Source organism: Pseudophryne corroboree, chromosome 5 (assembly GCF_028390025.1).
Source record: "Pseudophryne corroboree isolate aPseCor3 chromosome 5, aPseCor3.hap2, whole genome shotgun sequence".
NCBI lineage: Eukaryota > Metazoa > Chordata > Amphibia > Anura > Myobatrachidae > Pseudophryne > Pseudophryne corroboree.
In genome coordinates, this window is record NC_086448.1 from 200,829,881 (window position 1) to 200,854,902 (window position 25,022).

Consider the following 25,022-nt stretch of genomic DNA (forward strand, 5'->3'; position numbering starts at 1 on the left):
GACACCTGCCTGTCGTGCTGTGTAAAATGGGGATACCTGCCTGCCGCACTTTGTAAAATGGGGACACCTGCCTGCCGCACTGTGTAAAATGGGGACACCTGCCTGCCGCACTTTGTAAAATGGGGACACCTGCCTGTCGTGCTGTGTAAAATGGGGATACCTGCCTGCCGCACTTTGTAAAATGGGGACACCTGCCTGCCGCACTGTGTAAAATGGGGACACCTGCCTGCCGTGCTGTGTAAAATGGGGACACCTGCCTGCCGTGCTGTGTAAAAAATGGGGATACCTGCCTGCCGCGCTGTGTAAAATGGGGACACCTGCCTGCCGCGCTGTGTAAAATGGGGACACCTGCCTGCCGCGCTGTGTAAAATGGGGACACCTGCCTGCCGCGTTGTGTAAAATGGGGACACCTGCCTGCCGCGCTGTGTAAAATGGGGACACCTGCCTGCCGCGCTGTGTAAAATGGGGACACCTGCCTGCCGCACTGTGTAAAATGGGGACACTTGCCTGCTGTAATGTATAAAATGGGGACTTTTTTTATTTGTATTTTTTTTCCCTGTGGTGGGCGTGATGATATCAGACGAGGCCACGCCCACTTTAATGGGACCACACCCATTTGAATCAGGCCACACACCCTTGTCGGGAGCGCGCAATGAGGGGGGGCATTTTGAAATCTCGCACTGGGAGCCAAATTCGCTAGAAACGGCCCTGCAGGGGAGGCTGATTTAACATGTGCAGAGAGAGTTAGATTTGGGTGGGGTGTGTTCAATCTGCAATCTAATTTGCAGTGTAAAAATAAAGCAGCCAGTATTTACCCTGCACAGAAACAAAATAACCCACCCAAATCTAACTCTTTCTGCACATGTTATAACTGCCTCCCCTGCAGTGCACATGGTTTTGCCCAACTGCTAACAAAATTCCTGATGCGATCAACTTAGAATTACCCCCATAGGGCCTAATTCTTCTGAGGTGATCGTAGATGTGTGAAAAAACGCACATCTATGATCAAAATCTCTGACATGCGGGTGGATGCCCAGGACAGGGCAAGTACACCCCGCATGCCAGCCCCCCCCCCCCCCCCCTTCCCCGCAGATGTGAGAAAGCATTGCGCAGCAGCGATGCTTTTGCACCTGCCGGGTAGCTACCTGCCTATGCAGCCTAGCTGCGAAGGCCGGCGGCTACCCGCCATGTTTTTGGCCGCAGTGGCTGCACATGACATCACGCAGCCACCGTGCCCCGTCCCGCAAACAATCTAGACACGCCTGCATTGTCCGGACCCAATGCCGCTGCAATGCTGTCCTAACGCCAACGACGACATGCCCCGACCGCCCTGCGACCGTCCCTGCCTGTCAGTCAGGCAGAGGCAATTGCACAAGTAAGATGCCTTTGCATCTCACTTGCGCACACGCAGCTACTGCTGCACGTGCGCACACGGGACAGGGCTTCAGCCGGCGATTGCTGCCGCTGCAGTGACCAGGTCTGAATTACCCCCATAGTACATTTATGAACCATGGGATTTCCTGGTTACTTGTAATATCCATGTACCTCACACTTGAAAGGGGGGCTGACATCATGGGAAGTGCAGGGGCGGATTTAGGGGTGAGGGCACCCCCAGGCACAACAGTAACGGCAGCCACCTGCCTGCCTAATTGTATTATTTTTATTTATACATATTTACTAAGTAAGACAGCCTACAGGGGCAGTATGTGCATGTCCTACCCAGGGGCGAAGCCAGAACTTTGTGGGCACCATAGCAATATTTTGAAGGGGCCCCTGTCCCATTGCTTCTAGAGAGACACTTCTCTGCAGCAGTTGTTCATTTTATGCCCTATAATAGTGCCCTAGTTCATTTTCGGATCCATAGTAGAGCCTTTATTTAATGTTATGCCCCATAGTAGTGCCCGAGTTTCTTTTATGAATCGTAGTAGTGCTTAAGTTCACCCTATGTCACATTTCAGAGCTGCCAGTACACATTATGCCGCACAGTACCCCCAATTCACATTATGATATATAGTGCTCCCCGTTCATATTGTGCCTCATTACAGTGCCCCGATTCATATTATATAACATTAAAATGCCCTCCAGTTCATTTTATACCACACTACAGTGAGCAAGTCCAGGGGCATACCTAGATATATTGCAGGCACCAAGGAAAAAGTTTGAATGGACCCCTAAGTACCATCCAATGGCGAAAAATGGACATAACACATGTAACTTTGACAGGGAAGGTGGGCCCCTCTCAGCTGTGGGCCCCATAGTAGCTGCGCTGCCTGCACCTATGGTAGCTACGTCCTAGGTCTTACCTATTTACACTCCATTCAAGATGGCATATGGTACAGCACAGTGGAAATATTTTGCAGTTACTGGTAATTTTTGGGCTGACAGCACCAACACAAGTGCCGCCCCATGGCACATGCCTCATGTGCCTAATAGGAAATTTGCCACTGGGGAAGTGTATTGCTGAGTACACACTAAACAATGTGTGTACCCAGCGACGGCACAATACATTGCGACGTCCATACACACTGCACTATAGCACAATGTATTGTTGCCCGCAACATAAAATGCATGTTGTCGTTCCCTGGGTCATCTTATTGGTCATGCAGTACACCGAACAGGACAACCCAGGGAATGACACAAAGGAGCGTGCAATAACAGGTACACACTGAGCGATGTGGCCGATATATCACTTTGATCTGATATATCGCTCAATTAATCGCCTAGTGTGTACCAGAATTGAGGCTCCATCTTCCCTTTTTAATCACTTACTTCGGAGCCTTTGTATTAATTCATTAAGGCCTAAACTCCCCCCCGCCCCCCCCCCCCCCCCCAAATACTAATTGTCTGATTAATTTTTTTCCATGTTTTCCAATCCAGTTATAATTCTGATCCAGTCTTTGATATAAAAATGCTGTTTGTATGATGAGCTTTGTGTATGTATATGGAGCAGCATACATCACAAACAGCCTCCGTTATGGGGTTATCCATGTGTATTTCTGTCTGCATGCATTTTAGAATACATGCCTGGATAACAGGCTCTGGGTGGTTACTGTTATTTATCACACACACATATTAGTTTACAAAATAAAATTATCAGATGGTGTGTACTTAATGTAACTTTTCTATTTGTTGCCCAGTGTGGTACCCATGCAGCAGAACTATAACATAACCAAGTTGAAGAAAAGTGCAGTCCGGATAAGCGATGACCTGTAAGTAAATGCGTTCCTATCCATTACTGTTAGCAGATGTTACACAGATTTATAGACCATGTGATCTTGTATATTATGCTCCAATGTTTGTTCTACTGCAATAGCTATTTCTTGACTCCACAGGTCTTGACGTCAGTAACAAACCAGATTTTATGGCTATGTCTATGATCTGTACTGTAAGTCAGTTATGTGAGAAGTCAGTGTCATAGGGATATCAGTCAATCCATCTATTACAACACCATCTCAGATAGCCTGGCACTGTTATCTTTCATTATAGTAATCTCACAGATGCCCACCTATACATGGCTGTGGTTTTGATAGTCAGTTAGGACACTTTTTACTTAATTGAGAACAAACCATCCAAATGTGGCTTCCAATAGGTTTATCACTACCAGATGTGTATGGCCAGCTTTACCTTCCTTACTTTTCTTCTTCAATATACTTTGGGGGTGATTCAGAAGCGATCGCTGCAACGGCAGTGATTGCACTCTGAAGGCTTTGTGGAAAGAGCACACACTGTGGGCGCACCCAGTAAGTCCTAGTTGATTGACAGGCAGAGGCGGTCGCGGTACGGGAGGGTATGTGCTAACAGCATTAGAACGCCGTTGGTGGGGCGCAGTCCGGACAACGCAGGCGTGTCCAGACCGTTGTGGGGGCAAGCCGTGACGGCTGCGTGACGTCACTCGCAGCCGCTGTGACCTGGAACATGGCGGGTAACCACCTGCCAGCACAGCTAGGCTGCTCAGGCAGGGAGCTACTTGGCAGGTGCGAAAGCATCACCGCCGTGCAATGCTCTCGCACCTGTGCAGGGATTGCAGGGCCAGACATGCAGGGCGGACAAGCCCTGTGCTGGGCGTCCCCCCGCATGTCAGAGAAACAGATCGCAGATGTGCTAAATTTAGCACATCTATGATCAGCTCTGAATCAGGCCTTTATTTGTGCCTTTGCTTACTAGTCCAATAGATTAATTGTATTTCAGAGGACCTACTGCAGATTAATCACATGTATTTTACTTTATTTGTAGCTAATCTCACACTGGTGTGAGGCATAGGCGCCAGACATATATATATATACTTGATCCTGGTCTCTCTAATTAGTCAGTCCCAAGCCTTTATGGATCATAAGGGTCTTTGCTTCTGAATACAGTTTGCTTCACAGTTCTTAAATGTAACATGGAAAATAAATGGGCATCACACCATCTCTCTCCTTCACTGAACACATTCAACATAAAAATAATGACATATATTATGGTGTTCAATTGGAGAAATGCATCAAATCTTGGAAGGAAAAGTGGACACATAGCAGCCAGTCAGATTCTAGCTATCCTTTATCCTGTACAGTCTAAAAAAGGATAGCTACAATATGATTGGTTGTTATGGGCAACACCTCCACTTATTCATTTTAGAAGCTTTGATAAATCTCACTCAACGCTTCTGAAGCTCCGCATGACTTTTGCTGGTTTCACAGTAAGAAATTTACCTACCTATTGTTATGAGCCACGGCTGTGGCTCATTCCTGTTTTGCAGTTTTGTTCTGTATTTCATGTTATACTTTTGTTTATGTTCCCCGTGGGTGTCATGGGGTGCTCGGAGCTCACCCTTAAGGAGGGGATACTGTTATGAACCACAGGTAGTGGTTCATTCCTATTTTATGTTTATTTAGTTGTCTTGCATGCCAGGATTTCCCATTGCTCTGTTTTGGATTACTCTTGTCTGCTGCCGCTGGTGAGTCTGTGCAATTGCAGCTTGTTCCCATGTGTTCAGCCTCATCTGGCTGCTGATTGCATCTTGTCAGCTTAGTCGTGCAGCAGGCCAGCTGCTAGAGATAATTAATTAGGCCTCTCTGATATATGCTGGCTCACTGCAGTTAGCAGAGGCTGATGATATTCCTTGGTTTGCAGTCTGCTTTAAGTTTGAGCTGGTTCTTGTCAGTCCCTGTGTGGATTCCTGTGTCAGTCCCTGTGTGGATTCCTGTGTCAGTCCCTGTGTCTGATCCCGTGTCCTACCCTGAGTTCCAGTGGATTCTGCCTGTCCTCCAGTTCTGAAAGTCGGTGTCGGCAGCTTCCTGTTTGCCTATGTCAGTTGCAGAAAGTATCCAGTCCTGCTCAAGCCGGTTGTTCCTGTCCTCAGTGGTCCTGTACTCAGAGATTTGTCATCTTTTCCTGGAGTCTGACTGAGCACCTTTAACATCCTGTGGTGTTCGTGAGTCACGGCGCAGCCGTGTGTTGCGGCTTGTCCGCTTACTGTTTATTATTTAGTATATTTGTGTCCTGGAGCTTTTGCGGAGGATTCCGCTCTCCCTGATCCACTCTGGTATCCAGCGGTGCTGGATAGGAGTAACGGATCAGTGGATCTTTGGTTGTCCTTTTCCCTGGCGGCTAGTCCGCACATACCTTTTGATTTAGTTAGTTAGCTTGTAACCCCTGGCCTGGTTGCTTAGTCAGAGGGCCCCTTGTTATCACCCTGTCTCGGATTTCCCTTTGTCTCCCATTAAGACCTGAGGGGGCATCGGGGTTGGGCAGACATAATCCGCCCTTCGAACGCGGCTGCCATGGGCTCAAGCAACCATAGTCTCGCAGGGGATTTCTGATAACACGGGCGAGACAACGGAGTTAGGGCGCCAGGGGTTACTAGGCTTTCCTGCTCCCACAACCAGCATATCTTCCCAGTACTCTGACCTCAGCCATACGATCTCCTCTGGTCTGGAGTACGGGAATCATAACACCTATATGTGTAGCTCTACAGGCAGGGACTTGTCTATAGCTACCAGCGGACACCTTTCAGGGGATTGGTGGGTATCTAATTATAGAGAAAACAACTTTGCAGAAGACTCTTGTGTGGGTGCACTCTTGTTATTTGTTATATGATTATTTATTAAGACATAGCTTTTATTAATTCATTTAAAATAAATCCTCACTCTTATACTCCACCTTATTTGGTTAATAGGATATATTATATCTATATGCAGTAAAAGTGCTTTAAAAATTGGAAATGTTCTGGTTAGTCTAATCACCAAAAAAGACTTGTAGGGGGATATAGACACTGTAGTTCTATATCCAATCTTAACCAACCAGCACAAGCGAAGCTTGTTTTAATGAGACCTCAATGGGTCATAATTAATCGGACCAGTCTTATCAGGAGTATGTGTTGTAACAGAATTATGTATATATATATATATATATATATATATATATATATATATATATATATATATATATATATATATATATATATATATAGGAGTTGCCTACTAATTGCCCCCGTATTTGAGAGACAATAGGTTTAGTTAATTTTTGGGCTTTAAATATCTGGTAAAAAGAAGGAGAAAACAGAAGAGAAGAGGAAAGAGAAAAAAAGGGAGGGGAGAGAAAAAGTGGTGATCCTGCTGTTGGTATCCGGTCAGAGGGGGTCATTAATTACAACACCGGGTATTCTCTGGGGGTCTCCCTCACAGGTACTGACCCAGCCCACCACCGTTTTGCTTCCAAGATCAGACGAGATCGGGCTCTGTCGGTGGGGTATGGTAGTAACTTTTGACGCAATTGGTCGACCCACCAATGAGAGTGCACCGAATAAAGATTGCAGAGAAAGGAAAATGCGGATCTGCTGTCTACGTTAGACGCAGGTTTTCACCTGTGAATCATAAATGAGAGTCCGCTGATCTAAGAAAATGAAATGCTGCAGATGAAGATAAAGGTAGGTTGAAGGGTGAGAGTACACATTCAGTATATGCTGAAATATCGCCTATATTAAATTAACACCAGTTGATCCCACCTATAACCGCCATATACTGTACCACTAGGCAAGGAACAATATGCGATCAATGTCACAGAGATCGGGTGTTATTTGCAATAGGTACTAACAAATTGTTTGATAAATTAGACATACATATGTTATATCTAAAATCCCTGCTATGGGCTAGATTGAACTAAAAAAGGCTGTAGCGCATATACCAAAAAGAGTGTTCCCCCAAGAGAAAAAAATAAAAAAAAATTTGATTGTAAATGCAACCCAGAATATGGGACTGTTGCACTAAAAAAGACAAAATATCTGGGGAGGAGTGTCATGAGAATACCTGAATAGGTTTTGGTGTTTGTTAAATGATATAGGTTATAACAAGTTTGAACAAAGAATTTCTCTGTGAAAAGATACAAAAAAATATACAAAAAAATATATACAAAAAAATACCAGTCAATGCCCAGGTCCCTAGGTCAGTCTGGAGTTGCAAAGATCTGCATCATACTCCTGATGTCCGTGGTCAGAAGAGGAAAACGCGTTTCACCCGTCTTGCGGGCTTGTACACTTCCAATGCTGCTAATTAGGGTGATAAATCAGGTTTAAATACCTGTTGCTGAGAGCCCAGCCAATCACCGGGATCCAAGATTAACCATCTGATTGGTTTGCAGGTAACATGCTCAGGCCAGTGGAAATGACGTTTTTCCACTGGTTGCTAGGTTACCTTATGCTGTTTATATGTGGCTAGAGTGAAGACGAGGGAATCCCCATGTATAGATGTAAAATCGTACCCTGGCTGTTTGACACTGCGCCTCCAGACTTGCCGATAGCCGCATCGCTGGTGCCCCTTTGTTCGTCCCTAATACTCCGGGCAGAGACGGCACATGCCTTTGGGTAAATACCCGAGCGTCTCGTTGCTAGGCATTGACGCGTCTCCCCGGCTTCAGAGGATGATGTCACCCCGTCTCCCCGGCATTCGGGCAGAGACGATACGTCACGTCCGGTGGTGCCTGAGCATCTAGTTGCCTGGCACCGGAAAGTGGGAGTTTCGTAGGGGCGGACAATTGTAGGGCACTTAATTACACTGTGCCCATGTGTAAGGGGTTCTGATGTTGACGGAAAAAAGGGGGAAAGTTGGGGAAAGTGAGCGCAAAGGGAAACAAATACATGAGAAAGGAAAATATGTGAGAAAAGAAATATGTCTCAAAGTACAGAAAAAGATTAAATATCTGTACTTAGGTGCGACATCGCCTGCTGTAAATTATCAACAGGTGCATAAGGTCTTCCCGGCTGTCCGGGTAAGGATGATAGGGTAACATCCATTGGTATCAAGTCTCACATTCTTGGATGAATAGGGAGGGATTATTCCTAGATCTAGTTAAAAGGATAGGGCTTCTTATTGTGGGATTTGTGGTGCCCCGGTAGCCCCGGTTGTTAGCTTATAATGTAATTCTTTAATGAGCAGGGTAGGGCCATGTGTAGACATGGCGTGTTGTGTAACCTATTCCGTAGTATTGTGCCCGGATAGGGGTATGCGGATGTTTCTCTGTTATGGCCACCTGTGTAGAAATATTAGGTCTTTTATATAAGACATACATGGTGATTGGTTTTTACAATTGTTTGATTTTAATTGTTAATTTTAATAGGGGTTGTCACCAAACCAACCACCTGAGTGGTGGTATTGTACCTCGTTGGTTACCCTTGTTTATATTTTTATATAGTTGCTGACTGGCTTATTGTAGCACTTGTGCTATCATGTGTGAGACCTGTGAGTGATTAGTGTAGAATTGAAAAATATTAAATAATAATTAATAAATAATAAATGTTGAATAATATTAACTCGGGCGTGCATATTGTGTAATCTTATTGTGTTTGTGAGTGAAGCTATTGAAAAAGATAAGGATGGGTTGAATTGGAAACGTGAATTGCGGGCAAAGTGATTCATTAGGGTCTGATAATCAGCGGACTCTCATTTATGATTCACAGGTGAAAACCTGCATCTAACGTAGACAGCAGATCCGCATTTTCCTTTCTCTGCAATCTTTATTCGGTGCACTCTCATTGGTGGGTCGACCAATTGCGTCAAAAGTTACTACCATACCCCACCGACAGAGCCCGATCTCGTCTGATCTTGGAAGCAAAACGGTGGTGGGCTGGGTCAGTACCTGTGAGGGAGACCCCCAGAGAATACCCGGTGTTGTAATTAATGACCCCCTCCAACCGGATACCAACAGCAGGATCACCACTTTTTCTCTCCCCTCCCTTTTTTTCTCTTTCCTCTTCTTTTCTGTTTTCTCCTTCTTTTTACCAGATATTTAAAGCCCAAAAATTAACTAAACCTATTGTCTCTCAAATACGGGGGCAATTAGTAGGCAACTCCTTATATATATATATATATATATATATAATTCTGTTACAACACATACTCCTGATAAGACTGGTCCGATTAATTATGACCCATTGAGGTCTCATTAAAACAAGCTTCGCTTGTGCTGGTTGGTTAGGATTGGATATAGAACTACAGTGTCTATATCCCCCTACAAGTCTTTTTTGGTGATTAGACTAACCAGAACATTTCCAATTTTTTAAGCACTTTTAGTGCATATAGATATAATATATCCTATTAACCAAATAAGGTGGAGTATAAGAGTGAGGATTTATTTTAAATGAATTAATAAAAGCTATGTCTTAATAAATAATCATATAACAAATAACAAGAGTGCACCCACACAAGAGTCTTCTGCAAAGTTGTTTTCTCTCCAGTTTTTTTTTTGACTCTGGGTGCACCACCAGGTACTAACAATTGTAGGTATACCTACCATACATATTTACTTAATTCTGGTTTAATAAATTATCTCTGAAATCTCAGGACTGGTGCGGGGTCACAACCTTGTTTATGGATAACTTGTTTTTCTGACCAATAGGTCAGCTTCTGATTCCAGCACGGTCCATCCAAATACTCAAGTACGTAAGGACACTGTCCAACGGGGGTTTTCTTTCTTCCTCCTGGTCATCCGTTTATTTTCCTCATATACCCACCTCACAATATATCTACACCAATGACTTCTTTCTCACTCAAATCTGAATTACTCAGACGCAGGAATACTGAAGGTTTTGAGGATCTCCTGTCGGATATAGAGGACCCCTCCAGGTCCATAACAGACTGGAGGGACCCTCTATCAAAACTCCAGAAAACATTACAAAGGAGGATCCGTTTGACCTGGGACATTACTACTCTGGAGAATTATGTCAAACACAAGATAGTACCCAGGGGCCTAAGACCCAAGATTTTCCCCTCGTTTCCCCTAGCTACAATCAATTTGAAGGACGAGTGGGAGGCGGCTCTACTGAAATGCTCCAATGATCTGTTACATATACTCATTAAACACGATACCCTGATCCTCGATCAAGTAGAGAAAGAAATAGAAGAACTCGGAAAAACTCTTGAAAAATGGGAAAAAGATCTCCCGTTCCAGATCACTTTTGAAAAATACAAAAAGGACCTGGATACATATGAAAGAGGTATTAGGGATCGCAAGCGGAACAAGCTACAGAGGGACAAACAGGATTTCACCCAGGGCAACATCTTTAGATGGAACACACGACCCCGAGGTAATAGAGATACGAGACGACAGGAAGACCCCACCTTTTCGGAATTCGAGTCCTCTATGAGTGACGATTCAGCCAATGAACCAATAGGAGACACACGGACACCATACGACACGAGAGACCGTGAAGATTCACCCCATTTTTTAGGCCAAGGTCAGAGAAACAGAGGCAGAAATCGATACACAGGCCAACAAGAAGGGGGGGGCAAGAAGAGACAGGGGAAGGATCGACAAATGGGATACTCCCAGGACATCAAAGTATCCGGAACGACAGAGGAAAGCACGATAAACTCACTCTCCTCGGAACACCTTCAAATTATTAACTTATCAGACAGAACAATGGGGGTAATTCTGAGTTGATCGCAGCAGGAAATTTTTTAGCAGTTGGGCAAAACCATGTGCACTGCAGGGGAGGCAGATATAACATGTGCAGAGAGAGTTAGATTTGGGTGTGGTGTGTTCAATCTGCAATCTAAATTGCAGTGTAAAAATAAAGCAGCTAGTATTTACCCTGCACAGAAACAAAATAACCCACCCAAATCTAACTCTCCATGCACATGTTATATCTGCCCCACCTGCAGTGCACATGGTTTTGCCCAACTGCTAAAAAATTTCCTGCTGCGATCAACTTGGAATTACCCCCAATATCCCCGGTACAAAGGAAAGTGCTCAGCAAAGGTTTATCCTTCTCTCCCACCAAACCCTTTGACCGTTTCATGTGGGAAAAGGATCTGCGCTTATTTGGGAGGAAACTGCTTCTTAAAAAATTCTTCAGTGAACAGAACTCAAGAAAAGAGGGGGCCACGGGAGACCCCCCTTGGAGTCCGGAGGATTTGGAGATCGTAGAAATCTTGGAAGACCTTCAATCAGAATCAGGACATGAAACAGGGACAAGAGATCGCCCTAAATGTAGAGCCAAGTCAACCTTTTTCCCACCAGATAACAACAGTCCGGAAATCAGGGTTTTCTTGGACATGGCATCAAAAGAATTTGATCTGATTAAACATCGCAGAGAAAGGAAATACTATTACTTTCCTCAGAATTTGTCTTACGATGAAAGAGAAGCCCTAAGAGAGCTGAGAACCTGGAAGGATGTGGTAATTAAGCCATCTGACAAGGGGGGCAACATAGTGCTGTGGCCGGTAGATATGTATGTGACAGAAGCTTTGAGACAATTAAAACAAACTACATGTTACAAAAAGCTGCTAAACAATCCAACGACCCGTTTCCATACAGAATACATCAGTCTGATTAGAGAAGCCTGGTCAACGGGTGTTATTACAAAACAGGAACACACATATCTTTCAATTAAAAATCCTAAAACACCCACATTTTATCTTCTCCCAAAAACACACAAGGATCTGAACAAACCCCCGGGGAGACCCATCATGTCGGGCAATGGAGGCTTACTGGAACAGCCGAGTCGTTTCCTCGATTTACATCTCCGAGAATATGTCCTACAATTACCTTCTTATTTGAAAGACACCTCGGACCTGCTACAAAAGATCAGTGACATCATTTTTGAAGATAATTTCCTACTGGTGACCCTTGATGTTGAAGCGCTGTATACCAGTATTGATCATCAGGCCGGACTAAGGGCGACACGGTTCTTCCTTGATAATGATGAAAAGGGTGACTTTGGCAACTTTCTATACAACCTATTGGCATTTGTACTAGAGAAGAATTATTTCACTTTTCAGGAACAATTTTATCTCCAGGTCAGAGGCACAGCCATGGGGGCGGCCTGTGCACCTACCTATGCGAATCTGTTTCTAGGCTGGTGGGAGAAGAAATATGTCTTCACGGATACTAATGATCTATATACGGAACATGTGATGTTATGGCTAAGATATATAGATGACATCTTTATCATATGGGATGGTGACCAAGATCTCCTGATGGAATTCATTAAACTTCTGAACAATAACGATTTGAATATAAAGCTGACGTATACCATTGACCAGAAGACAATATCCTTCCTGGACATCAATATCTACAAATCCAGTACAGGCAATCTATCGACCGAACTTTACCGAAAAGCAACCTCAACCAATAGTCTCTTGTTCCAAACTAGCGCGCACTTTCCACCGACAGTAGAAAACATACCCAAGGGAGAATATCTGAGACTTCGGAGAAATTGCTCAGAAGATGCGGTTTTCAAGAGTAAAAGCCAGGAACTCTCTCATCGGTTACATGAGAGAGGCTACAGCAAAAGATCTTTGAAAAGGGCATATAAAGAAGCGATCAAGAAACCCAGGGACACTCTAATTTTTACAACCAAAACTCCCAAGAAAACTGATGACAAGATCAGATTCATTGGGACTTTCTGCTCGGAATGGAGACAGATCAAGAAGGCTATTGAGAAACATCTTCCGATACTCCAGTTGGATAAGACTCTGGCACCATTGATAGACACCAACATACAAATGAGTTGGAGGAGATCGAGTAACATCAAGGACCTCCTAGTACGGAGCCATTTCCAATCAAGAACCACAAAATCGAATAATCTGAAAGGCACTTTCCCATGCGGACATTGTAAAGCTTGTCCACGCATGTTGAAAGTTAATACCATATCTGATCGTTATGGCAAACCCATACCCATCAGGCAATTTTTCAACTGCAGCACTCGAGGCCTGATTTACTGCATTGAATGCAGCTGTAATTTGAGGTATGTAGGGATGACGACCCGCAAATTCAAGGAGCGCATCTTAGAACATGTGGGAACTTGCCGCAATGCCGCCAGTGATCTCATTCGAATGAGAAAACTGACCTCGGTGGCGAGACACTTTCATCTATGTCACACAGATTATATGAAAGATCTCAAGGTCTATGGCCTGGAAAAAGTTCAGCTGGGTATCAGAGGAGGAGATCTGAGTAAAGAACTTCTGAAGAAAGAAACAGAATGGATCTTCAAACTTAATACTTACAAACCAATGGGTCTCAATGAAAGCATAAATTATAGTGCTTTTCTGTAATTAGTCTGATGATATGCCATCATTCTCTCTACCCAGTATGCTCAATAACCCAACCACTCTTCATTTCTTTCCCCTCCTCATAACAGCATCCCCCCTCTCTTCCTCCATGATCGCCCCCACACCGACTAACCTGCTTAATTTAGCCACAATCAGGGTATACATCATGATCCCTAACCAGACCTGTCAACAGGTTCTTTAGCTCCACAATCAGGACAATCATGGCACCCTTTATCTAGGGCCCAAGCAACCCTTCTCTTTTTTATCTATCAGCACAATCACCAGAACAGGTACACATTCATTATTTCCCTGGAGAGACCTAGGGATCAACCTACCCTATAATTCTGAACCCATAACAACAAACTTAGCGGAACTAACAATTTAACAATTTAACAACCAATATCATACCCCCCTACTTCATTCACCCTATACTCATCACCAATTCAGTGGTCCCCACAGCAATCACTGCACCTCAGGCTACACCCTTCACACATCGTTTTCCTTCACCTCACTCAGGTACACTATTCACCACAACCATCCAACAGCAAAAGTTGGATATGCACACACATCCCACACATGGTTTGGGCACCTTGTCACATATCTTGTTTCAGCACATACATTTTTCCAATAATGTTTTGTTGTTTGTTTGTTTGTTTGTTTGTTTGTTTTTTTCACCTTTTCACAGTTCACACCATTTCCAAGTCCCACATCACCCAATAGGACATCCACAATAGGCACACCACTCAACCCAGGACTCATCACCAGAAAGGCACATACATCATACACACCCAATACCAAATTATCAGACCCAAATGAATCACTTTGCCCGCAATTCACGTTTCCAATTCAACCCATCCTTATCTTTTTCAATAGCTTCACTCACAAACACAATAAGATTACACAATATGCACGCCCGAGTTAATATTATTCAACATTTATTATTTATTAATTATTATTTATTATTTTTCAATTCTACACTAATCACTCACAGGTCTCACACATGATAGCACAAGTGCTACAATAAGCCAGTCAGCAACTATATAAAAATATAAACAAGGGTAACCAACAAGGTACAATACCACCACTCAGGTGGTTGGTTTGGTGACAACCCCTATTAAAATTTAAAATTAAAATCAAACAATTGTAAAAACCAATCACCATGTATGTCTTATATAAAAGACCTAATATTTCTACACAGGTGACCATAACAGAGAAACATCCGCATACCCCTATCCGGGCACAATACTACGGAATAGGTTACACAACACGCCATGTCTACACATGGCCCTACCCTGCTCATTAAAGAATTACATTATAAGCTAACAACCGGGGCTACCGGGGCACCACAAATCCCACAATAAGAAGCCCTATCCTTTTAACTAGATCTAGGAATAATCCCTCCCTATTCATCCAAGAATGTGAGACTTGATACCAATGGATGTTACCCTATCATCCTTACCCGGACAGCCGGGAAGACCTTATGCACCTGTTGATAATTTACAGCAGGCGATGTCACACCTAAGTACAGATATTTAATCTTTTTCTGTACTTTGAGACATATTTCTTTTCTCACATATTTTCCTTTCTCATATATTTGTTTCCCTTTGCGCTCACTTTCCCCAACTTTCCCCCTTTTTCCCGTCAACATCAGGACCCCTTACACATGGGCACAGTGTAATTAAGTGCCCTACAATTGTCCGCCCCTACGAAACTCCCACTTTCCGGTTGCCAGGCAACTAGATGCTCAGGCACCACCGGACGTGACGTATCGTCTCTGCCCGAATGCCGGGGAGACGGGGTGACGTCATCCTCTGAAGCCGGGGAGACGCGGCAATGCCTAGCAACGAGACGCTCGGGTATTTACCCAAAGGCATGTGCCGTCTCTGCCCGGAGTATTAGGGACAAACAAAGGGGCACCAGCGATGCGGCTATCGGCAAGTCCGGAGGCGCAGTGTCAAACAGCCAGGGTACGATTTTACATCTATACATGGGGATTCCCTCGTCTTCACTCTAGCCACATATAAACAGCATAAGGTAACCTAGCAACCAGTGGAAAAACGTCATTTCCACTGGCCTGAGCATGTTACCTGCAAACCAATCAGATGGTTAATCTTGGATCCCGGTGATTGGCTGGGCTCTCAGCAACAGGTATTTAAACCTGATTTATCACCCTAATTAGCAGCATTGGAAGTGAACAAGCCCGCAAGACGGGTGAAACGCGTTTTCCTCTTCTGACCACGGACGTCAGGAGTATGATGCAGATCTTTGCAACTCCAGACTGACCTAGGGACCTGGGCTGGGACTGGTATTTTTTTGTATATATTTTTTCGTATATTTTTTTGTATCTTTTCACAGAGAAATTCTTTGTTCAAACTTGTTATAACCTATATCATTTAACAAACACCAAAACCTATTCAGGTTTTCTCATGACACTCCTCCCCAGATATTTTGTCTTTTTTAGTGCAACAGTCCCATATTCTGGGTTGCATTTACAATCAAAAATTTTTTTATTTTTTTCTCTTGGGGGAACACTCTTTTTGGTATATGCGCTACAGCCTTTTTTAGTTCAATCTAGCCCATAGCAGGGATTTTAGATATAACATATGTATGTCTAATTTATCAAACAATTTGTTAGTACCTATTGCAAATAACACCCGATCTCTGTGACATTGATCGCATATTGTTCCTTGCCTAGCGGTACAGTATATGGCGGTTATAGGTGGGATCAACTGGTGTTAATTTAATATAGGCGATATTTCAGCATATACTGAATGTGTACTCTCACCCTTCAACCTACCTTTATCTTCATCTGCAGCATTTAATTTTCTTAGATCAGCGGACTCTCATTTATGATTCACAGGTGAAAACCTGCGTCTAACGTAGACAGCAGATCCGCATTTTCCTTTCTCTGCAATCTTTATTCGGTGCACTCTCATTGGTGGGTCGACCAATTGCGTCAATAGTTACTACCATACCCCACCGACAGAGCCCGATCTCGTCTGATCTTGGAAGCAAAACGGTGGTGGGCTGGGTCAGTACCTGTGAGGGAGACCCCCAGAGAATACCCGGTGTTGTAATTAATGACCCCCTCCGACCGGATACCAACAGCAGGATCACCACTTTTTCTCTCCCCTCCCTTTTTTTCTCTTTCCTCTTCTTTTCTGTTTTCTCCTTCTTTTTACCAGATATTTAAAGCCCAAAAATTAACTAAACTTATTGTCTCTCAAATACGGGGGCAATTAGTAGGCAACTCCTATATATATATATATATATATATATATATATATATATATATATATATATATATATATATATATATATATATATATATATATATATATATATATATATAATTCTGTTACAACACATACTCCTGATAAGACTGGTCCGATTAATTATGACCCATTGAGGTCTCATTAAAACAAGCTTCGCTTGTGCTGGTTGGTTAGGATTGGATATAGAACTACAGTGTCTATATCCCCCTACAAGTCTTTTTTGGTGATTAGACTAACCAGAACATTTCCAATTTTTTAAGCACTTTTAGTGCATATAGATATAATATATCCTATTAACCAAATAAGGTGGAGTATAAGAGTGAGGATTTATTTTAAATGAATTAATAAAAGCTATGTCTTAATAAATAATCATATAACAAATAACAAGAGTGCACCCACACGAGTCTTCTGCAAAGTTGTTTTCTCTCCAGTTTTTTCTGACTCTGGGTGCACCACCAGGTACTAACAATTGTAGGTATATACATATTTACTTAATTCTGGTTTAATAAATTATCTCTGAAATCTCAGGACTGGTGCGGGGTCACAACCTTGTTTATGGGTATCTAATTATAATAGATATACATATTTCTTCCCTCTCCATTCCCTTACGTATGCTTTCTCTCATTGTGGGAATCACTATCATTTGTAAAGTAAATCTCTCTACAAGACAGGAGTATAATGTAAGCATATAGATCCAATGTTATGGGAGCAGGAATGGGTGACGGTATGTACTCATTCTCTGCACACCATTAAACATCCACTGATCCAGACAGGAGAGAAACTGTGCCTGCCATAGAGTTGGTGCAAGCGTCGATGGTGCGAGTGATGGTGCGCTGATGGTGGCGCAATACAGCGCGCACAGAGGGTGAAAGTGGGCGTCTTAGTCCTTGCACATTCAAATGCACTCTTGTACTCCGGGGGCAGGTCTGATACTAGCATATGCATAGTTTGCATATAGTTTCAGCCATTATTCCGGCAACAGGTGCTAAAGCAAACACAGCTGCGTCTATCTCTGAATTAGGCCCACAATATTTATAAATAAAAAAGTTATGGACACTCCAATTACTTGCCCATGAGATGGACAATTTTTGTGTGCACTAGTCACTGTCCTGAAATGCCCATAACTTTTTCACCCCATTTCTGATATTGTCTGACCTGACTGCAACAGCAGTCAGAATGTAAACACTCTGTGAAACATGCACCTTAGGAGTTTTAAGAAATTTTCACAGATGCACATTTTCTTCATCTCATGGTATTTTCTCCAAAACAGTTACATCCTTCATTCCCCTGCAACTCACTCCTCTGTACACATTGCCGCCTCAATTATCCAATCCCTTCTTAACACTCATGAGCTTTTTACGTATCTTTATACATGTCAGGTCAGGCTTAAGAGAGGTCTCCGACAAGCTGACCAAAGTGAGGGAAGTCTGGACCTTAGGAAGATAGAAGCGAAGAGGCCAGATATAGTTCTTTCTCATGGACCACAAGTGTCTAGGAAGCACATGAAGGCTTGAGTGACTTTGGCTGGGAAAAACTTGGCTGAAGAAGACTGGGTATTAGAATAACTATGATTTGAGATGACGGACTGTGGAAGACTGATACTAAATACTGTGGCTTGAAATCACGAACTGCAGAAGACTAGATACTGGATACTGTGGCTTGAAAACATGGACTGTAGACTTCCAGTGGGCGGGCCATCCAGCATGGCTGCTTTTTAGATGGGCTCCGTCTTGCAGGCTGAAAATCCACAGACATCCCCCTGCTATCTACCCTCTAATCTCCTACGAGACCCTCTCTGTTACTCCCTGCATGATAGGGAACCTGGGGATACCCTGCAGGAGTAGGAGCGTGATTGTATGCCCCCGAAGTTCGGCCTTCAAGGAGATGGCCTGCATGAACGCCGACGTGTGGTTTGGCGAGAAAAGTGGATGCCTGGTGCTACCTAGCCTCTGCCGCTCACGCTGGGATTCTCCCTTACTTGCGGCTCCTTGGTGGTGACCCATCTGTTCTGGGACAGTGTGGAGACATAGATTTCCTGCTGGCAGATCTGCAACTTCAGCTCCCCTGTGCCCGTTTGCCTCTACTGCCACTGGACGCCCGTAAAGATCCTCACTGCTGGCTGTGGTGTGGCGCTGAACCAGCGGTGGCCTTTGGAGCGGTGGACTTTGACCCGGCACCCCCCGCTTCCGCGGCTGTGCTGCGGTGTTCGGAGGCGAGGCCTGACGGCGAGACGGAGTTCGGCTGGCTGCGGTGTGGCGCTGAGCCGGCAACGGTCTCTGGAGAGGCCCCCGGCTTTCCCCCGCATCCGCGGCTGTGCTAGGCGATGCGGCGGTGATCGGCAGAGGATCTCGGGAGACATCTGCCTGCACGGGTGAGGATAGAGCCTGCTGAATCGGGACAGACTGCTAACTGGGGGGGTGGCCGCTGCTGCCCTCGGCTCCCGGGGTGTTCGGATCTCTCTCAAGCCCTCTGGCCCTGATGCTGGAGACTGTACATTCGTACTTTCAGGGATCTGGTATCTCTTGCTGAGGTCGAACGGTGGTGGTGAGCTCTGTGCCTGCTCGGCCATTCTGAGGGGTCTCTTCCATATCAGCTGTGATATGGGGATGGGGGCCGTCGCTGGGTGCACGCTGACATAGTGGACGCTGCATTGGAAGCTACTGTGGCTGTTTAAAAACTTGCCTGCCGCTGACCACTGGCTGCTTGGTCCTGCTGCCTGGGACTGCATCATTACACGCGGGACTTATGTGACCTCCTTCTACGCTTGTTGCCACTAGCCTGTTAAGTGCCTCTCCCCAACTTCGTTAGTAATACCTCATACCTCTTTCCGACTGATTGCTTTGTCTCTCCCCTTTACTTTGGCCCTTTCGCCTTGCGGTGTGGGGGCCCAGGCCTCTCCCCTGTTCTCTTTCCTGTATCTCACTGGATTCTCCCTTTTTTCTTTCCCTATCTGCCCACTACTATTACTGTACTTACCACTGCTGATTGAAGCTGCTTCATAAGGCATTGGTACATGAGTTCATATAGTTGTGTAATCCCTATACAGAAATCTCTTAGGTTACATTGCCACCTGGTGGCGACTTGATGTTGTGACACTCGGTTTCATTTCAATAGCTATATTAATGCACTGTTACCCTTTACAGAGCCTTTTTATTTGCCTTTTTATGCTCAGTATGTAACTTGATGTTTTTATTTTTTTATTTTCGCTGAGTACCTCTGACATATCTTCCAACTTGAGCTCTTACGTGAGGTGTTTTATTATCATATACCACTGTGTGTTCACCTCAGGGCCTGCTACCCTTTCTGTTTAGCGGTCTGACGACCGGGTGATGGACAAATTCGTCCATAAAACTCCAGCGGTTAGACCTTCTCAGTCCTCAGTGAATACAAGAATGAGTAAAAATAAAAATACTGCGGGGAAACTTAACCCCCCCTCTCCTCCGGGTGGGGACAATTCTCAGGCTCGGCCTCAAGAAACAGAGGCTCTGCCTGACCAGCCCTCTTTACTACTTATGGCGCAGGAGATCTCGCGACTCCTCATGCCTCAAATTGACAAGAAACTTGAAAATATACAGTTGATTGATAAAAGATTGGAACAGATACAAACACTACTAGATTCCACACTTACAAAGATTGATCAGAACACCTCACGGATAAATTCCTTAGAGCAAAGGGTTAGTGACGGGGAGGATCAGATGCATACACTACAACGATCCTCTGCTACCCAGGATTCATCTATTGCTGCTCTGCAAGCAAAGATAGATGACCTTGAGAACAGGGATAGGAGATCGAATTTGCGTTTCGTGGGCATTCCCGAATCAATCAGGGACGGGCAGTTGGCTGATTTTATACTGCATGACCTGTTCTCAGCTCTAGATATCTCAGACTCCCCATTTCTACTGCATATTGAAAGAGCACATAGAATTGGTCCCACTCGCCCTGATGTTGAGGTGAGACCACGGCCTGTCATTGCGAGATTTCTGGATTTCCGCATGAAGGAACATGTTTTGCGCTCTTACCGGAAAATCCCGCAATTGCTAGTAAATGGTAAACGTATTTTAGTCTTTCAGGACTTCTCTGCCTCTGTGGCGCAAAAGAGGAGAGAGTTTTCTGATGTTTGCAGGATGCTTCACGAGAGTAATACCAAATTTGCGTTGATGTATCCAGCTAAATTGAGGATACATGACAATGGCCGCACGCTACTATTTGCGGATCCTGTTACTGCCAAATCCCATGTCACAAGTATGTTGACTCCAGAGAATCCGTAACATAACTATTAGTTATTACTCCACAATATGTTTACTGCCTTGGGTGGGCTTATCTTTAACAACTAGGAGACCATGAATCCCGTACCACACCGATCAGCTTACCCTTCAATGCAGTATCTATTAATGTTGTGGTCCTCGTTTGCACTGCAGAATTCCAGTTGTTTGGGTGTTCCCTGCCTTATATACAGAGTTGGTTTAATGTACACATGTATGAGGCCTTAGGTCTCATTATCGGCTGCTCAGCTTAATTTAATTTAATTTTACTTTTACGTCAATTACTACAGTTATTGATGTGTTCCTCGCCAGTGCTACCGGAAGGTTTAGCACTTGCACTGTTACTAGTTTGGTTTGGAAAATGTGAAAATGGTTATGTGAAGCAATGTGTGTTTTTTTTGTTTTTATTTTTATTTTGCCCGTGCCGTGCCTCCCTCACCAGATCCGTCGACGAGCTCTATGGTTCATTGTGGATTAGATTGTCCCTCTCCGCTCGCTGGGACGGGGGAGGGCAACTGTGTTATGTACTGTTCCTTCTGGATTGCCGCCCTCGGGTGGGTGTAGGTTAGCAGACTCATGACTGCCTCCGATACAAGAGCCTCCTCATCGGATGCTTTTTTTAAGATCCTGTCCTGGAATGTGGGCGGCCTCAGTTCCCCGATTAAACGTAAACGGATTCTTACACACTTAAAACGGTTTAAGCCCCAGATTATATGTAGCGCCCAGCGCTTATGACAGGCAGCAAATGTGAAATTGGACACCGGCCATTTTGTGTTTAGAGACTACATCTCCCAGACAGCCTTGGGTTTCAGAGGATATACAGAGAGACACGCAGAGGCTGTCGGGGGGTGGAGAAACAGGGCATGGGGAGGGGGGAGTGGAGAATGGAATGCTTTTGTCCAGAGGAGTGGAGGAGGAGATGGCCAAGGAGGGAGAAGGAACCATGTCTGGAATATAGCAAGATGCAGCTGACAATGACTGGAGAATACTGGGGAAGAAGTCCACGTGACTGTACAGAAAGAGCCCTACGGAGAGGGAGAACCCCAGTCTGATGAAGTTAAGTGGCCTACAGAGGATAATGCATTTCAAACCTTCCTTTTCGACCCCTGGAGAGGACAGTTTGCAGAGGGACACACTTTGGAGGAATGTGAGATAAGTAACGGTTTACAGTGTTATGTTTCTTGGTAAAGACTGATAGCTACTATTTAACAAAGTGTGTGATTTCACCAAGAATCAGTTTGTGGAACTACAAGTACCAGCATTGCTGAAAGTGCCAATTGGAACCTGTTAAAGTACCTTTTCAGTCAAGCTATAGCATGCAGAAGATAAGGAACTCTGAAATAACAGTGCACTATAGTGGGGGATGTATTGTCTAATGCTGTATGTGGTATGTGTGAAATTCCTTGTTATACTGCTGTTTTAAGTTGTCATTACCCAGTCAGTGATTGCAAAGGCCAGGGTTTTATCTGCATACAAAAGGGAAGTTCAGGAAGGGACAGACAGACAGGAGAAAGCAGATTCATGTATTATGTTCATTTTTCTTATTACTGCATTATACACCCTTTAGATATGTGTGTGCATTACTGACCAACATGTTCCTATGCCTTTAGTATATGTCCTCTTTTATTGATCTACTATAGTCCCTTGTATATAAATGCATAAAAGCAATTGCTATTCCAGACCCTTTAATAAATGTGCCAGAGTGGCTTTTGCAACATATCCGTGTGATATATTCCTGTAGTGGGGTCGGTCTAAGCACGTGGTGGGCAGAGGGTTTCCCGAGTCTCCCTCTGGTGTTTCCAAAATTTAACACTTCCCAGAAGAGCACGTCACGTCAAGATTCGGGTGGAGGCACTAATACCAAGAGAAGTACAAGGTGAGAAGCATTGCAAAGCGGGAAGAGTTTAAATACACACCATTACCCAGAAAGCCCAGGTAAAGGGGTGTTACAGTGGAGTGCACTGCTGAGATTCGTACAGCTAACTCAGAATTTGCTTACCAGGCGGGCGCCATGGCTAGTTTGAAGCCAGAAGAAGTATATGGTTGGTGTGAACAACTATCCATAGATTCAGAATGCTGTTTTGTTTTGTGCGGTGAACTGCAGGAAGTTCCAGATGAGGAGGTTACCAAGATGATTGCAGATCGGACAGGGATGCAGAGGCCAAATGTACTGGGCAGGAGGGATGATGCTGTGCTGCTAGAGAGCGATGCTGTGTTGGAGAGAGGATTGATCCCTGCTGTTTTTTCATATGAGGGAAGCAAACGTTGGAGTGTAGTGTTGCCTCTTAAGCCAAGTGAGGGGATGAGAGTTGCCCAAGAATCAAGTCCTACTGAAGAGAGGGCAAGGAGCCCCATTGTACAGTCCCCTGACATTCGAAGACAAGATGATTCACCTCTGGGCCTAGATGGAGCCTCTGACATGCAGAGTCGATTATTTTTGGTCGCTATGAATAAACTCGTGGAGCAACTGGGAAGAAACCAGTATGATGGTGGATATAGGAGATTGAGACCTTTCTCAGGTGTCCAACCTGTTCCAACTGGAGAAGATGCCTGTGAGGTGTGGAAAGACACTGCAATCCAGTACATGGAAGAGTGGCACTGTCCTGAGACTGCAAAGAGACAACGGATAGTGGAGAGTTTACGTGGTCCAGCAATGGAGATTGTGCAGGCCACTCGTCGGAGTGACCCTAATGCTACTGCACGGAACTATCTAGCGGCTCTGGAAAGAGAGTTTGGAACATCAGAAGATGCCACTGACCTCCTTTACAAGTTAAGAAACACCTGTCAAGAGCCGGGGGAGAGATTGTCCAAATATCTATACCGCCTGGACAAGCTAATTTACCGCATTGTGGAAAAAGGGGGAATGACCCTCAGTGAAGTAGATGGGAGTCGCCTGCAACAGTTACTAAGAGGAGCACTGTCTTTAGACCCAGTTGCATTGAAGCTCTGGGGAGACTCTACTAGAAACCCAGCTCCTTCTTTCAACCAGCTAATCGATGAAGTCAAACAAGAGGAAGCTATAATCGAAGCTAGAGATGGTGTGGCCAAAAAGATAAAGACTGTTAGCCTGAAGCAGGAAACCAGTGCAAAAGAGGTGGAGTTACTGAAGACCCTTCAAGTGCAGAAGGAACAGATAGACCGTCTGTTAGCCCTTCAGACAGCTAGGGAGGCCCCAAGGCCTTTGCATCCATCATCTCCAATACAACTAGAGAGTCGAGGTGACCCCAGAAGATGTTTTGAGTGCGGTCTGCCTGGACATATAGCTAGACAGTGTCCAGCCAGATGGAATCAGAGGTCATCATATAAGCAATCCCCACCACCTGAACAGCCTTCGGGAAACGAGAAAGGGGGACCAGAAGACCCCACTCTGGCCCCCTAAAGAAAGTTAGTACCAATGCTGTGGGGAACTCACCTGCTACCTGGAATATATTGCCACCTGGCCTAGTCGGTCCAGCGCCTCACGTGACTGCCTTATTGAATGGACAGAGGTGTACGGCTCTACTGGATAGTGGTTCCCAGGTGTCCATTGTGTTCGAGAAGTGGTTTCATAAGAATCTGTCTGATGTCAAGGTACATCCATTGTCTGGGCTGACCATCTGGGGCCTCAGTGAACAGAGCTATCCATATCTCGGATACATCACAGTGGACCTCAAGTTCCCAAGAGAAGTGGCTGGGATTGAAAAAGAAGTGCAAGTAGTCGCCCTTGTGTGTCCCGATCCAGAAGAAGAGGATAGAGATGTGCAAGCTATCATAGGAACCAATGCCCATTTGTTCAATACACTAGCCCAATGGTGCAGAGAGGAGGGTGGAAAGGAATATTACCAGACGCTCACCATTCATCCTGTATGCCTGGCGGCCTATCGAAAAAAGGAGGCAGAAGAAGCTCAGAAAAAGAGTGTGTTGGTTGCAGACAGTTTCCAACCATGCTTTGAAGGTACAGATGCCATGAAAGCCGATCTAGA

At 44.6% G+C, this 25,022-nt stretch overlaps 1 protein-coding gene and 3 pseudogenes across 1 annotated transcript in view; 3 read left to right on the forward strand and 1 right to left on the reverse strand.

The window, feature by feature from the left end:
- Positions 1–25,022, forward strand: part of SPMIP4 (sperm microtubule inner protein 4) — a 208,656-nt gene that overhangs the window by 80,142 nt on the left and 103,492 nt on the right. The window contains exon 3 of the mRNA XM_063922009.1: positions 3,138–3,209. Coding sequence (XP_063778079.1) covers positions 3,138–3,209 — 72 coding nt within the window. The remainder of the gene's footprint in view (positions 1–3,137; positions 3,210–25,022) is intronic.
- Positions 6,622–6,740, reverse strand: LOC134930407 (5S ribosomal RNA; annotated as a pseudogene).
- Positions 9,031–9,149, forward strand: LOC134930408 (5S ribosomal RNA; annotated as a pseudogene).
- Positions 16,485–16,603, forward strand: LOC134930409 (5S ribosomal RNA; annotated as a pseudogene).